This window comes from Hoplias malabaricus, chromosome 6, assembly GCF_029633855.1.
Source record: "Hoplias malabaricus isolate fHopMal1 chromosome 6, fHopMal1.hap1, whole genome shotgun sequence".
NCBI lineage: Eukaryota > Metazoa > Chordata > Actinopteri > Characiformes > Erythrinidae > Hoplias > Hoplias malabaricus.
This window is the reverse complement of record NC_089805.1, coordinates 41,349,079-41,363,657: the sequence shown is the minus strand read 5'-3', so window position 1 is coordinate 41,363,657 and position 14,579 is coordinate 41,349,079. Positions and strand designations below refer to the sequence as shown.

The 14,579-nt window shown below is 39.1% G+C and overlaps 1 protein-coding gene across 1 annotated transcript; it reads left to right on the top strand.

Moving 5' to 3' along the window:
* The first annotated feature begins 10,999 nt into the window (after positions 1–10,999).
* tnfa (tumor necrosis factor a (TNF superfamily, member 2)) lies at positions 11,000–13,582 on the top strand. The gene is made up of 4 exons (XM_066674356.1): positions 11,000–11,406; positions 11,787–11,814; positions 11,919–11,978; positions 12,301–13,582. Exons 1-4 carry the CDS (start codon positions 11,245–11,247, stop codon positions 12,759–12,761), a joined length of 711 nt encoding a protein of 236 aa, XP_066530453.1. The 5' UTR covers positions 11,000–11,244; the 3' UTR covers positions 12,762–13,582.
* Positions 13,583–14,579: the final 997 nt, after the last annotated feature.

Genomic DNA, 14,579 nt, shown 5'->3' with positions numbered 1-14,579 from the left:
GCAACATAGGAGACACAGGTGGGAACGCTGACAAGGTGGGGCTAAGGCGGAGCTAAGGAAGGAGACTAAAACAAAATAAAAACAGAACCGTCTGCTCCATTAGCACATGGTAAACAAAGGAACACAAGGCAAAAGCGTGACAGCGGTGCTAAACCGAAGTCTAGATACTAGCAGATACTAGATACTAGATACTGGGTACTAGCAGGTGTGGTGGTTTGTTTTTGTTATCCAATGGTTGGTACCTATAGGTGGGCGATGTGGCCTTAAAATAATATCATTATATTTCAGGGAATTTTTGCAAAAATATATTTTTGGAAACATGACAAAACACTGGAAACATTTGAAAAAACATTTGAACTATTCAATCTATTGCAAGGAAATAATTGTTGAATATTAGTTTTTTGTAGAAATGGAACTGTAATTATTTTATAAAAAGCAGTAATTTACCAAGACTTTTGTATACAATAAAATATGTAACAAATAACCTACCACAAAAATAATGTGCAGAAAAGTTAGTGCATGCATAAAACCAGCAAATTTAAATATTTATATAAAAATACTCAAATTTTATCAACAAAACAACAAAACAGTTAGAGAATAGATGCTATTCCAAGTCATTTATTGGAATTCGGTGAAGCGGTTTGAGTGGGCGTGGTCTGTTCACTCGTGTTAGAGCTATTGTTGGCTGTTCAGTTCCTCGCAGTGTTTTTGAAATTCCTTTTACCCAACTTCTGCTAGTGCTGAAACAGATTAGTTGTGTTTCCGTTGTGTTGTGACAGTCTTCTTTCACTTCTTACATATAACCGTGGTTGTTGTACATCTGATATTTTAAAACCACACCCCACCTCCACACGACTTCACTTCTGTTTTGGGAACCGTCTCTTTGACCACAGCGCCACTTTCTGCATACGTGACATTGTTATATAAACAACTCTGAATGTCACTAATATCACTTTAAAAAAAACATTGTAAAAATGATATAATATCAATATTATTGCGAACGATACGATATGGCACAGCCCTAGTTAGTACCTAACAAATGTAGTCCAAGGAAGGACAAGACAGCATCAACTGGGAAAAGGGTCATGCTTTCCTTTACTTCAGAACTTACAGAGCTTTAACGCTCTACAGAAAAAGAAAGTTCGCGCTGCCGTGACACGGATGTGGTGGTGATATGTTACTGTGTGTTGTGCTGGTGTAGAGTGGATCAGACACAGCAGTGCTGCTGGAGTTTTTAAAGTCCTCAGTGTTGGAGAATAGTCCACCAATCAAAAACATCCAGCCGACAGCGTCCTGTGTCACTGATGAAGGACTAGAGGACGAGCGACACACACTGTGCAGCGACAGATGAGCTACTGTCTCTGACTTTACATCTACAAGGTGGACCAACGAGGGAGGAGTGTCTCACAGAGTGGACAGAGAGTGGACACAGGGTTTAAAAACTCCCGCAGCACTGCTGTGTCTGATCCACTCGCATCAGCACCACGTCAATGTCACTGCAGCACTGAGAATGATCCACCACCAGATCCCACCTGCTCTGTGGTGGCCCTGTGGTTGTCCTGAACTCTGAAGGGCAGAGTGAAATGGAGATAGGAAAATATGAAGAGCAACAGGTGGACTACAGTCTGTAATTATAGTACTCAAATGCTCCTGTTTGGTCAGTGGAGCTCATAAAATGAATGAGGTACAAGGTAGATGTTCCTAATCCAGTGATCCTTCACTGTATTTTTTTAAAAATTATTTTTATTTTATTTTTATGAGCAAATACCAGCTTATTGCCTACAGTCAAATTGTGAAAGGTTTCCTGGACCTGAAAACTGCACATTGATGTGTGTATTGGGTGAAGGGAAGGCAGAGTGGGGTTTACCGAAGTATCTCTCAGTGGAATAAGTAAATACAGAAACCTCCTCCACAATTTATCTCCTACACATCAACTCACATCACAATCAAGATTGACAGAATGTGTGTGTGTGTGTGTGTGTGTGTGTGTGTGGTATGTGTGTGTGTGAGTGAGTGAGTCAGGAGCATCGCTGGGCAAGCCCCTTAGACAGGTGGGTTTGCCTGGTAAATGGAACAGCTGAATATTTAATGTTAAGAGATGAATGTTGTATTAAAATACATTCTTAAGGAAATTTCAGTCACAAAGTATCTTTTCCCAGTAAGAGCTTCTGGACAGCTCCACGTCCTTAAAGACCAGTGTATTTATAATGCTTTACACAGTGTAACAAAGCTTTGCTTTATATTTAGATCTATATAAATTATAATGAGATCATATATTATTTTATAGGTAGCAATTCAGAACGGAAGTTTGAGCCCTGTGCAATTCGTAGCAGCCCTACAGCAACACTGAGTGTAGACCTAGATTGGTTGGACCTCTGAATTCCCCTCCTCTCTCACTCATTGTCAATCACACAATCCAACAGCAATACCACATGTTACATCACTCGGTCTGTCACCAATCCCATGATGAAAATGACCACAGGGGAGGAAGTGTCCGGTCACATGGCATCACTCTGTCCACAGCACTTTAGCGTCATCATGATTATTATACAAATTCTTACAGGTCTGCACTTCTCTCACCTCTGTAAAATACCACTGTATTTTCCTTTGCGTTTATGACCCAAGCCCCTTTTCATATTTTCTGATCACTGAGAACTGAACACATTACGTCATACAGGTGTCAGTGTTGTCACCAGAACTGTGATATATTCAGGTAAAATTATATTTGATGTAGGCCTTGTTCAGTATACACTCATATGAAGAAATTAATCTACTGTCTGCTTAGTCACGTTTTAGTCATTAACCATTGGTTCTTAATTCCACTTGTGATTGTTTTTTCATTTATCATTATGTGGGTGACCCCAAGAATAGAAGAGAAGTCAGGTCAAGTCAAATCATCCTTTTGTATTTGGTGTCACACCCGTATAAGGAATAAGGACTAAGCTCAACTTCTCAGTGACAGAAATGAAGGTGATGTACACTTTGGACCTCCTATTGGACATTTCCTGTTGAATGTCACTTGATTCTCTGGAATAAGATTAAATAGAATTATATTGAAAGAATTATAATGAATTATACACCTACATAAACCCACATGTGAGCCGACACGGCACTTGTCCCATCGGCTGCCGCAGCAGTTTTGGAAAATCCCATTCATTTTTGTCATTGAGAAATCCAGCTTAGGCGTGGTATTCCTTATATGGGCATTAATTCCACTACAGCATGTCAACATAACTTCAGTTCTAATGCAACTACATGATATATAACTACATGATATATAAGGTTATTAAAGTTTATTCTACATAAAACTAAACCAAACAATTAGTATTAAACACTAAATACTACATTTACATTGAATTTATTAGAGTGAGATATTCAGATATATATTAATTAATTAATCCTGATCAATGTGGATAGGAAGCCAACCCAGAATCAGTGGGCACTGGGCACTGGAAAAAAAGCTCACATGGAAAAACACACAGAGGACGGTCTGTTTAGGGTTAGCGTCACTGTAGGTTTTCACCAGGGCATAAAGAGAACTGAGAGCATCCTCCACATACTGCAGGTTTACAAACTCAGACACAAAAACAGACACCGGTAAGACTTTAAAACCAAGTGCATTTTCTATAATTCAGCAGTGGTCCCTGATCTTCACTTAAATATTTTGAAGGAAGGATAACATTCTCTGAATTTCCACATGGAAAACAATAAAATATTAATAGTTTTGAGTAGAATCTGAGTTTACTGTGTGTTACTGTGATCTCTCAGTCACTGTATAAAAGACACAAGGTCTTTAAGAATAAAAAACACAGCAGTCAGCCGAGTAACACACACAACTGCCATAACTAATAAAAACAGCCTATAATTCTGCACATATATATATAACCAGGAAATCCAAACCTGCCACTTTATGAGAATGCCACACCTGACCTTTAATGTCAGTTCATGAAATGGCTTTATTCCGTGTCATTTTTTAAATTTTCTAATGGTCAGTTATTTTAAAGACATCTCTGGTGTGGAAATTATATAAAAATATGAAATCTGACACACACACACACACAAATAAACCCCAACAAAAACAGATGATGCCCGTTGGCTTTTACACAGTGATAATCTGATGATTCTCACAGTGAACTAACAAAAGTCCTCAGGTTGATCTTATAATGTAAGGGTCCAATCTTTAATCTTACAAACTTCAAAACAAACTTGAATTTCACTAGAACTGAAGGTGTCATAAATAGGAAATGAGAAAGGAAACTGATATGTGCAACTAAGCATTTAGGTTACTGTCGTATAAATGAACTGCAGTGAAAGTACAGGTGGGACTCTCTGGGGACTTTACAGGTCAATATTATTTATGTACAGAATATTAAAATGAATTCCTTGTATTTGTTCACCTTTATAAGAAGCTAGAGCTCTAGGAAACGGAGGCTACAGATGATGCATATTGTGCTCTTTTTATGTGTAAAATCCTATGCTTTTGTCTCAGGGACTCATTTATTTAAATCAATATCTAATTTATGATTATGAAGCAATATATTCCACTTCTGAATGCTCTGACTCATGGGTGCACTCTTCCCCGTGCCGCTAATATTTTTCCTTTGTGCTGAGGTGGCAAAAACGGGTTTCACTTGTTCTGCTCTTTGTGATTCCAAATTTGGCTTAAATATGCCACTTCAGTCGGATCTCTGGATCATTAAGGAACCGAGAGTAATAAGGTGATAATCCAGCATTATTTGCAATAAACAAATAAAGAGTAGATTGAGGAAGGAATGAAAAAGGCTGGGAAGCACCACTGCGTCTTTTATAAAACAATGTCACTAGAGAGCTCAACACACTTGCAGGAGAACACTAATTTTAATTATTTTATTACAGGTTTGCTCAGTGCTAGCTTAGACTAATTTGTTTTATAAACAAAGTGCACTTTTACTTTTATAAGACTACCTCATTAATTCATAATATAGTAGGTGTGGGCTACAGTAGGCAGTCCTTCAGGAAACCCACGCAGACACAAAGAGAACACACCACCCTCTTCACAGACAGTCACATGGAGGAAACCCACGCAGACACAGGGAGAACACACCACGCTCCTCACAGACAGTCACCCGGAGGAAACCCACACAGACACAGAGAGAACACACCACACTCGTCACAGACAGTCATCCGGAGGAAACCCACGCAGTCACAGGGAGAACACACCACACTCCTCACAGACAGTCATCCGGAGGAAACCCACACAGTCACAGGGAGAACACACCACACTCCTCACAGACAGTCACACGGAGGAAACCCACGTGAATACGGGGAGAACACACCAAACTCCTCACAGACAGTTACCCAGAGGAAACCCATGCAGACACAGGGAGAACACACCACGCTCCTCACAGACAGTCACCTGGAGGAAACCCACACAGACACAGATAGAACACACCACACTCGTCACAGACAGTCATCCGGAGGAAACCCACGCAGTCACAGCGAGAACACACCACGCTCCTCACAGACAGTCACACAGAGGAAACCCACGCGAATACGGGGAGAACACACCACACTCCTCACAGACAGTTACCCAGAGGAAACCCATGCAGACACAGGGAGAACACACCACACTCCTCACAGACAGTCACCCGGAGCAGGACTCGAACCCACAAGGTCCCTGGAGCTGTGTGACTGTGACACTACCTGCTGCGCCGCCCCTTTGATAAAAATAAGTTTAATAAAAATAAAAAAGTTGTTTAGAGAGTCTTCCAAAAATAAATACTAATATTATTATTTTACCTCAATATATCCTGCAGGGGTGGGTTCTTCTACATTAAGCTTTATTTTGGAATAAATTGTAATGTTTGTGATGTTTAACTCTACATATTTCACCATATTCAGTTTACTCTTAAGAATATTAAAAAGCCTTAAGAACCCTCTTAACTCTTATTCAGATGTTTACAGCATCTCCTTTAGTTTAAGCTATGACTTAAACTGAAAAATAATGTTTCGTTTTCCGCAGAAAAGGTGTTAAATGTCAGCATTTCTCTTGGTTAAACCTGTGTAGATATCTGTAGTTTCAGTGCATGGATGCACGTTTCCAGGGAGACGCCGAATGTTTCTAAGAATAGATTATTACTCCCACTCTGTGATTGAAAGTGAACTTATTTTCCTTCAAACTGGTTTAATTTAGAGAGAACTCTAAATGTGAGTTAGATAATGACAAATAGTAGGGGAAGCCCCTCATGTAGCCCCTTATAATACACTACAAATGTTCACCCACGCTTGAGGAGAATTGCAGGTCCACTGTACAACTTTAAAATGCCCCACTTTCAGACCAATGGTTTTCTACTGAAACCTACATCTCTTTCACACTGACACCTCCCTTTCCGCCCACAAGTCACACTCACAATCTTGTGTGCGGTTGCCCTAAATGTATCACATGATGTGGATGAAAATCTGCTCAGGAAAAAAAAAAAAAAAACTAAAGAAGTAAAGTCTTTCTTTGATGTTATCTCTGCAGGGTGTCATCTGTAGGTAAATACAGTACAATAGAGGCCTGCCACAGTCCCTGCATTAAATTGTGGCAGAGCTTCCCAGTTCCAGTTTCAGATACTGCAGTAAACTTCACCTCTCAGAAACCCTGTGGAAACAGTGCTGTCATTTCAGCTTCCATCTTCCACGTCATGCTCTCCAGCTTTTTTCCTCGCTCGTTAAGGTCGGTCAAATCACCAGCGGTTCTTTCATATTGTCCTTTTTAATTATATATTCATTTCTTTTTATTTGATTCAATTTCATCTCTTATTTTAACACTTTAATCTAAACACTTCTAACACTGAAGCTTATAGACCTCTGAGATCATGTCATCTTTGTCTAGACTGGGTCTAGACTGTCTACAAGGAAAGTCCGTTCTAAGCTCTTTGTCTCCCTAGGAAAAATAAATAGCGCTTGATTTTCTGTGAAGAAAAAACTGTTTTTTTTGGACATGGTCAGTGCTTAATACACATACTGTACTCAAACAAATACAGGTCTACACCTCAGAACCATGTTATCAAGGTTATTAATTTTTAATATAGGAGTCCTTTACAACTTGTTATGGTTTAAATGATTATTAGATTAACAGCACTAAAGTGAAATATTTGATGTGTCCAAAATATAAATTAATAATTATTTGTAACCAAATTCCATCCATCCATTATCTGTAACGCTTATCCAGTTCAGGGTCGCGGTGGTTCCAGAGTCTACCTGGAATCATTGGGCGCAAGGCGGGAAACTGGAGCACCTGGAGGAAACCCACACAGACACAGAGAGAACACACAACACTCCTCACAGACAGTCACCCGGAGGAAACCCACGCGGACACAGGGGGAACACACCACACGCCTCACAAACAGTGACCCGGAGGAAACCCACATACACACAGGGAGAGCACACCACACTCCTCACAGACAGTCACCTGGAGGAAACCCACGCGGACACAGGGAGAACACACCACACTCCTCACAGACAGTGACCCGGAAGTACCCCACGCAGACACAGGGAGAACACACCACACTCCTCACAGACAGTCACCCGCAGGAAACCCACACGGACACAGGGAGAACACACCACACTCCTTACAGACAGTCACCCGGAGGAAACCCACGCAGACACAGGGAGAACACACCACACTCCTCACAGACAGTCACCCGGAGGAAACCCACGCAGACACAGGGAGAACACACCACACTCCTCACAGACAGTCACACGGAGGAAACCCACGGAGACACAGGGAGAACACACCACACTCCTCACAGACAGTCACCCGGAGGAAACCCACGCAGAAACAGGGAGAACACACCACACTCCTCACAGACAGTCACCCGGAGGAAACCCACGCAGACACAGGGAGAACACACCACACTCCTCACCTGCTGTGCCACCATGTCGCCCCTGTAACCAAATTCATTTTGAGAAAAAGATTTGAAAATACTCCTATACAATAAATAATACCAATAATACTTGTTTCTTATATATATATATATATATATATATATATATATATATATATATATATATTATATATTGTATATTATATAGTTTTATATATGGTTTCATATGGCTTAGGAAATCCCATATAATGTTTAAACCTACTTTGGTACACTAGCATTTGTTGAACATACATGTCTGAAATCAAACAATGGCCTCGTGATATCATGAGGGTTGCATTACGTGTTTTAATCAGTGAGTTAGGATTTACGTGGGAATCTCTGAGGTGCTGTCTCTTACATCATATGATAATTTCCTGTGCTGCTATTTAAACCATATACAAGGAAGTGCAGTCACTCTGTGACTATCATTAATCACTCTGTGCTGTTATCTGTGCTTGTGTTGGCAGAGTCCCATGGCCTGTTTATTCTAACGGCTCTTCAGGGGTGAAAGAGTTCACTTTCAATGATATATCGCTGATAATCACACAGTTTCTAATTAATATCGAGCAGTCCTATTTCATATTCAACCAATTCTAATAAACACAGTATCATGAATATGGCTGTGTATGATGAATGTGGCTGTGTGTAGGGTGAATTCTAGTGTATATGTTAAATATGTCTGAATGTACAATGAATTTTACAGTATATACAACAGATTTGGCTGCATGTGTAATGAATATTATAGTGTATATGCTGAATGTGGTTGTGTGTATGACAAATATTGCTATGTAAATGATAAACAAGGCTGTGAAATGAATATTTCTGTGTGATAAATATGGCTGTATGTCTTGTTGTATGCTGAATATTACTGTTATTGTTAAATATGGCTGTGTTTATGATGAATATTACTATGTAATTAATAAACAATAGTCTTTGTAGCGTAATGACATACATTCTATTCTCAGTTCCATGACTCTTTCAACGCTGGACCCCTCGCACCACATTTGCTTTAAATAACGTCATCAGACGTAATCAAAGTGCACATATCAAGGAAGATCTTAGTGCTCGAGCAAAAATTGGGACGGAGGAAAGACTGCAGACAGCAAAAGCCATATCCTGGACATTTGTGGCTATGAATAATGCTTGTGCGTATGATGACTGTGTGCATTAAGAATAATGCTGTTTTTCCTGTTATGGGTGAATACCCTTATTTCAAATCTTTTCTTTTTCTTTTTTTTTTTATTAGCCTCCGCATTAACTAGTGACAAACACATTTCACAGCTGTGTGCCACTACGGGCACATAGAAATTGAAGCAGGCACATAGAAATTAGCCCCGCGAGCACAAAGCTAGCAACGCTGCTGTCAACTGCTGTGAGAAGTGCCATGAGAAGGGATGTATTTTTAACTGGAGAGAAACAGTTGCACTCCACGGCAGTGCACTAGTGAGGAGCAGTTCTTTTAACATGGGATTCTATATTTAGGTGAAGGAAGGAAACTGAGAGTGAGAAAAAAGTGGCAGAAACCTAGTATACTCCCTGGCCTTCTTTTCTTGAGTGTGTTTGTATCAGGTGTAGATATCTGAAACTAACACAGGACAACAAGCCACAGAAATCTACATAACGTGAATAAGAACACTTGCTCATTACTTCAATGGGGAAACCCACATTAGCTCTAACAAAGGTTTTACGTTTACATCATTTGATAAAGGCTTTCGTCAAGGCTACTGACAAGTCTAATCATGTTTCCAACAGAGGTCTACTGCGGTGTGCTTAAAGGGACACTAGCGTACTTTAGTATTCTTCAAAAATAAAGTGTTACTCACTAAAAACACAATGCGTGTAAAATGATAATCTCATAAACAATATGCTGTACCTCCAGTGACAAACAGCCAGAAATAAAACAGAAAATAAGGAAAGGAGAAAGGAGAATGTACAGTGTAGTGAAAGAGAAAAGGGAAGAAAGGGTTGCATTGGAGCATCAGAAAAACCCTTAGGACATGAAACCTAGATATCAGTGAAGGTGAGGAAAACCCGTTGACTTTTACATTTGGCCTTTTATAAATAAATCAGAATCAGTAAAAAAAAAAATCACATGTAGTAAAACCAAAATCTCTTTGGAAATAAAAAGAGGACAACTTCCTTTATCCTTAAATTCCAATTAAACAAGGAATAAAGTACTTTCAGAAATTAAAAAAATAGTTCTCTGATTCCTACAGGCCGCATTATTTAGGCTCTGTTTCTTACAGAACCCATGTTGGACATCCCTGCTCTAAAATAGAAGAGCAGTACTTCTGAAATTCACAACATAAAAATATTAAAGTATTATAGTACACATTAAAAGTATAACACATGCAGAGCACTGATGTTCTGTCTGTTCAGGTGGAATATGTGTTGATACAGTATTGAATACTATCTGTATTCTATGTAATCTTATTTTACATGAAAAATTTCTGCCTATGTCAGTACCTTCCATTTTCATATGACGTATCTTCCAATACTGATACATACATCTATCTGGATAATCATCACAGGGAAACACAGCATTCTTTTCTGTGAAGATACCAATTCAGTTAAATAAATAAAATGTATTTACAGACTTTATAATTACCTTTTTAAAAATGTATATTTATAATCGTGTATTTATAGGTCTTTTTGCACTGTAAAGAATGTTATCATGGAAATTTTAACATATGTCAAAAAACAATATGTATTTTTAAGAATGATTAAGAAAGATTAGAAATGAAAAGAAAGATTAGAAAAGTGTCCTAAGGTGTTACTTCTTAAATTCTGAACATTTAGAGTGAGTGTGGACAAAAAAGGCATATCATATAAGGAGAGTCCAACAACAATTTCTAAAGTGTGATGTGAGATTAACAGTATGTAAATAAGTGTTGCTAAAGAGAGTTTTATACAATGCATTAAAAACAAACAAACAAAATACATTTAAAAGCGTTTTCTTTGTTGTAGCCATCGAGGACTTGTAGATGATTGCACTATTGGTTGTTCTTGTGCGAGTGCGTGGGTGTGTGCATGTGGGAGTCTGTGTCTGATGGGCTTTCACAAATAGAAAACTTCATGGTTTCTTCCTTCACATCCTTTTGTGTGTGACATCAGTGGAGTTTCCCCTCTCGAGCAGAGCTTAAAAAGAGCTTGCCTCCAGGCCCACAGACACAAGCCACCCTCAAGCAGCGCTCACTCACCTCTTAGCAAGGCAGGCTTAACTCTCAGAAGAGATCAGGAGAGTTTATTAACAACCTCAGCCACCTTCAAACTCAACAACCTCTACAAACCTCTGAGAAGAAGCTTAGTCTCGGACTACTTTTCTAGCAAGGACTAATTTCAAAACTCTCCCAACATGAGCAGCGAGAAGCAGGTGGTTTTGGATGTGGAGCCGGCGCAGGTGATGGTCTCCAGGGAGAAGGTATCTTCAGGATGGTCAGGAAGCTGGAAGATTTTGATGGCGGTCATGGCCGTGACTCTGTGTACTGCTGCTGCTGTCTTCTTTACCTTCAACAAAGTGAGTCTCACCTTTTAAAACCTTACTGTTACTGACTTATTTGTTTTCGTAATGTTGGCTAGCTTTTCTGTGATAGTTTCATGATGAACAGAGCGAAACAGGAAAGAAATACGTGCAAAATTAGTCTCAAATCTTCTCAAATTCTGCATAAAATTGGTCCCAAGTTGGTCCAAGAATGGCTTCAAATCAGTCCAGCATTTGGAGTTCATATTAAATCTTATCACAATTTTATCCAAATATCCAAACGAGACATGAATGAGTGTGTGTTATCACACTAACAAATGTGAATGAGTTCAAATCACCAATAACCTTTTTTTTCTGTGTTGGATTAAAAATAACCCGCTTCTCCTTTCTTCTTCCTTTTCTTGTTCCTCTGACAGATGGAAAACAAAGCTGGTGAAACCGATGGTGAGTTTAGTTCCAGATTTCTTTCAGTTCTTCAAAACATTCGTATGTAATTTTCCCAGCTTGAAATTCATGAAACTAATAAACCCTACCCTTTCTTCCTCCAGATATCAGACATACACTGAGGCAGGTGTCCAGCAGTGCCAAAGCTGCCATTCACTTATCAGGTAATGATCCAGTGTCTGTATTATATCCAGCAGGGTCTAGATAAAGACGAGTAGCAAAATTTCAAGAACATTTAAAAAATTAAATTACAGCTTAGGCTTCACTGTTGTAAATTGAAACTGGTAATTTTATAAGATATAAATGTCTCATACATTGTTATACATGTCAGTCCTACTTTATACCAAGCACAAGGTAGTCTTAATAACCAATGTATCCTGATGACCCTATTCAGACTTTCTAGGTATAAACGTCTCATCCCTAACAGGCTAAGACTTACAGAAGATTATTTTCTTACAATGCTGACTGAAATTTAACTCTTCACAGGTCGCTACAACGAAAAGATGTCTGACTCTGTCGAGTGGAAGGACAATGAGGATCAGTCATTTAAGGAGGGAGGCCTGAGGTTGGAGAATAATGAGATCCACATCCCTCGGGACGGCCTGTACTTTGTGTACAGTCAAGTGTCCTACAGGGTCAGCTGCAGCTTCAGTTCTGATGAAAATGCTGAAGAAGCGACTCCAATCCACCTCAGTCACATGGTCTCACGCTGGTCAGAATCATACAGCGACAATAAGCCACTGCTGAGCGCTGTGAGGTCGGCCTGCAAGAAGAGCCCTTCTGTTGATGGGGACAGCGAGCAGCCTTGGTTCAGCGCTGTCTACGTGGGGGCCGTTTTCAAACTGCAGGCAGGGGACCGCCTCAACACCATAATGAAGTACAACCCCAACCTGTCGCAGGTGGAGGGCCAGAACGGAAAGACCTTCTTCGGCGTCTTCTCCCTGTGAGCTGGACAAAAGATGGAGGGGATCAAGAGGACAAACCCAAGTGCCGTTATTTAAAATGTTTTCTAGTGGACTGTACTCCTAATGTCGCCACTTGTGTGGTGCATTCTGGAGAAGGGAAGGGTTCTGTATAGGATCCCTACCTCAGTAAGCTGGATTACTTAAGCCTGAATTAGACAGAACTAGAATTAGAACTAGGCTCTAAATTTAGACACCTTTGCTATATAGTCATGTACTGCTAATGTGTTGTGTCAACATATATTAACTTAGAATATCAACAGTGCCTGTCTATTTAGCAGAGGTGTCTAAGTTTTGAGCCTAGTCCAGTAGTCACATCACTGACCAATTAGAGGGATATTAAATTCCTTATGTTGGAAAATACTGGTATTATTTATGATATTAAGCTGTAGAGCTTATTGGCTTTAGACCACTTTTTATTTTTATTTATTTGTGTTTATGATCTCATTTGGGCTTAAGTTATCTGTGAAGTTCTACTTTCCCTCTGTAAGTCTCATTGACTGCTTCATTACCTGATGATATCACACTTGATGATGTCACTCAGGAGGGACATAGGGAAGCGGACATATTTGTTTTATGTTAAAACAGGTTAAATCAATGTAAACTCGTAAGTGAGCTGTACTCACCGCACAACTACAACAATCTACAGGTAGTTTACAGACAAACCTTTAGCTCCAGATATGAGCGAGATCGGGCAAAAACTGATAATATATTTAATCTTTTTTCATACGTTTTCATACATATAAGTATTCATTTATTTATTGTGTAACTTATTTATTGATTATTTATTTGTCCATTATTTATTAATTCATGCCAATATTTATTTTGTTGTCTTGTGACTGTATGTTTTATATGAAAAGATTAAATAAAGATACGGAAAAGCATAAATATGTGTTATCTATGAATATGAGCCAGAAGAACTCCTTACAGTGCTCACACTTATTATTTACTAATAACTTCATGCATTGTGCACCAAAGAAATGTTATAAAACATGTAGAGCGTTATTAATCATCACTTAAACTACATAAAATGTTATTCTTTCTATTTTAAGTTTTATTATACGTTTCACATCACATTAATATTATATCTCGCCAGATACAGGCCGGAGGAGTGACACAATCGCCTTTTATTAAAATGTCAGAGGAAAAGGCATTAATTCTTTAAGAGACAAAATAGTTTACAACATAAGAAACGTGACTTCTGTTTAGAATTCAAAGCCACCCAGGACCTGTTTACACTATAACTTTATGTTCTGGTGCATCTCAAAAAGTTTGATTTATTGTAGTAATTAAATTCAAAAAGTGAAACAAACATAGTGCTCTATTTCAAGTGTTTATTTCTTTTAATGCCTGACAATTACAGCTTACAGCCAATGAAAACCTGAAAGTCATTATCTCAGAACATTAGAATAATCACAAAACGCCTGCAAAGGTTCCCTAAGCCTTTAAAATGGTCCTTTAGTCTGGATCAGCGTCCAAAGTCTTGTTTTCAGATGAAAGTCAGTTTGGCATTTCATTTGGAAATAAAGGTCCCAGAGTCTGGAGGAAGAGTGGAGAGGCACACAATCCAAGCTGCTTGAGTCTGGTGTTGGTCCACTGTATTCTGTTATGACCCAGTCTAGCGTTGAGCCGTAACAGAATGAGGTGTGTGTTAGGATTAATGTGTGGGAAATGAACAACTGTAACAGAGATGAGAATGTGGACAAAAGGGACACAATCGGAAACACAAGTGAACTTCAGGATGGCCTTATATCGATAAAAATAACAAACAAACACCCTCCTAACTGACCCTCGGACAGCTCT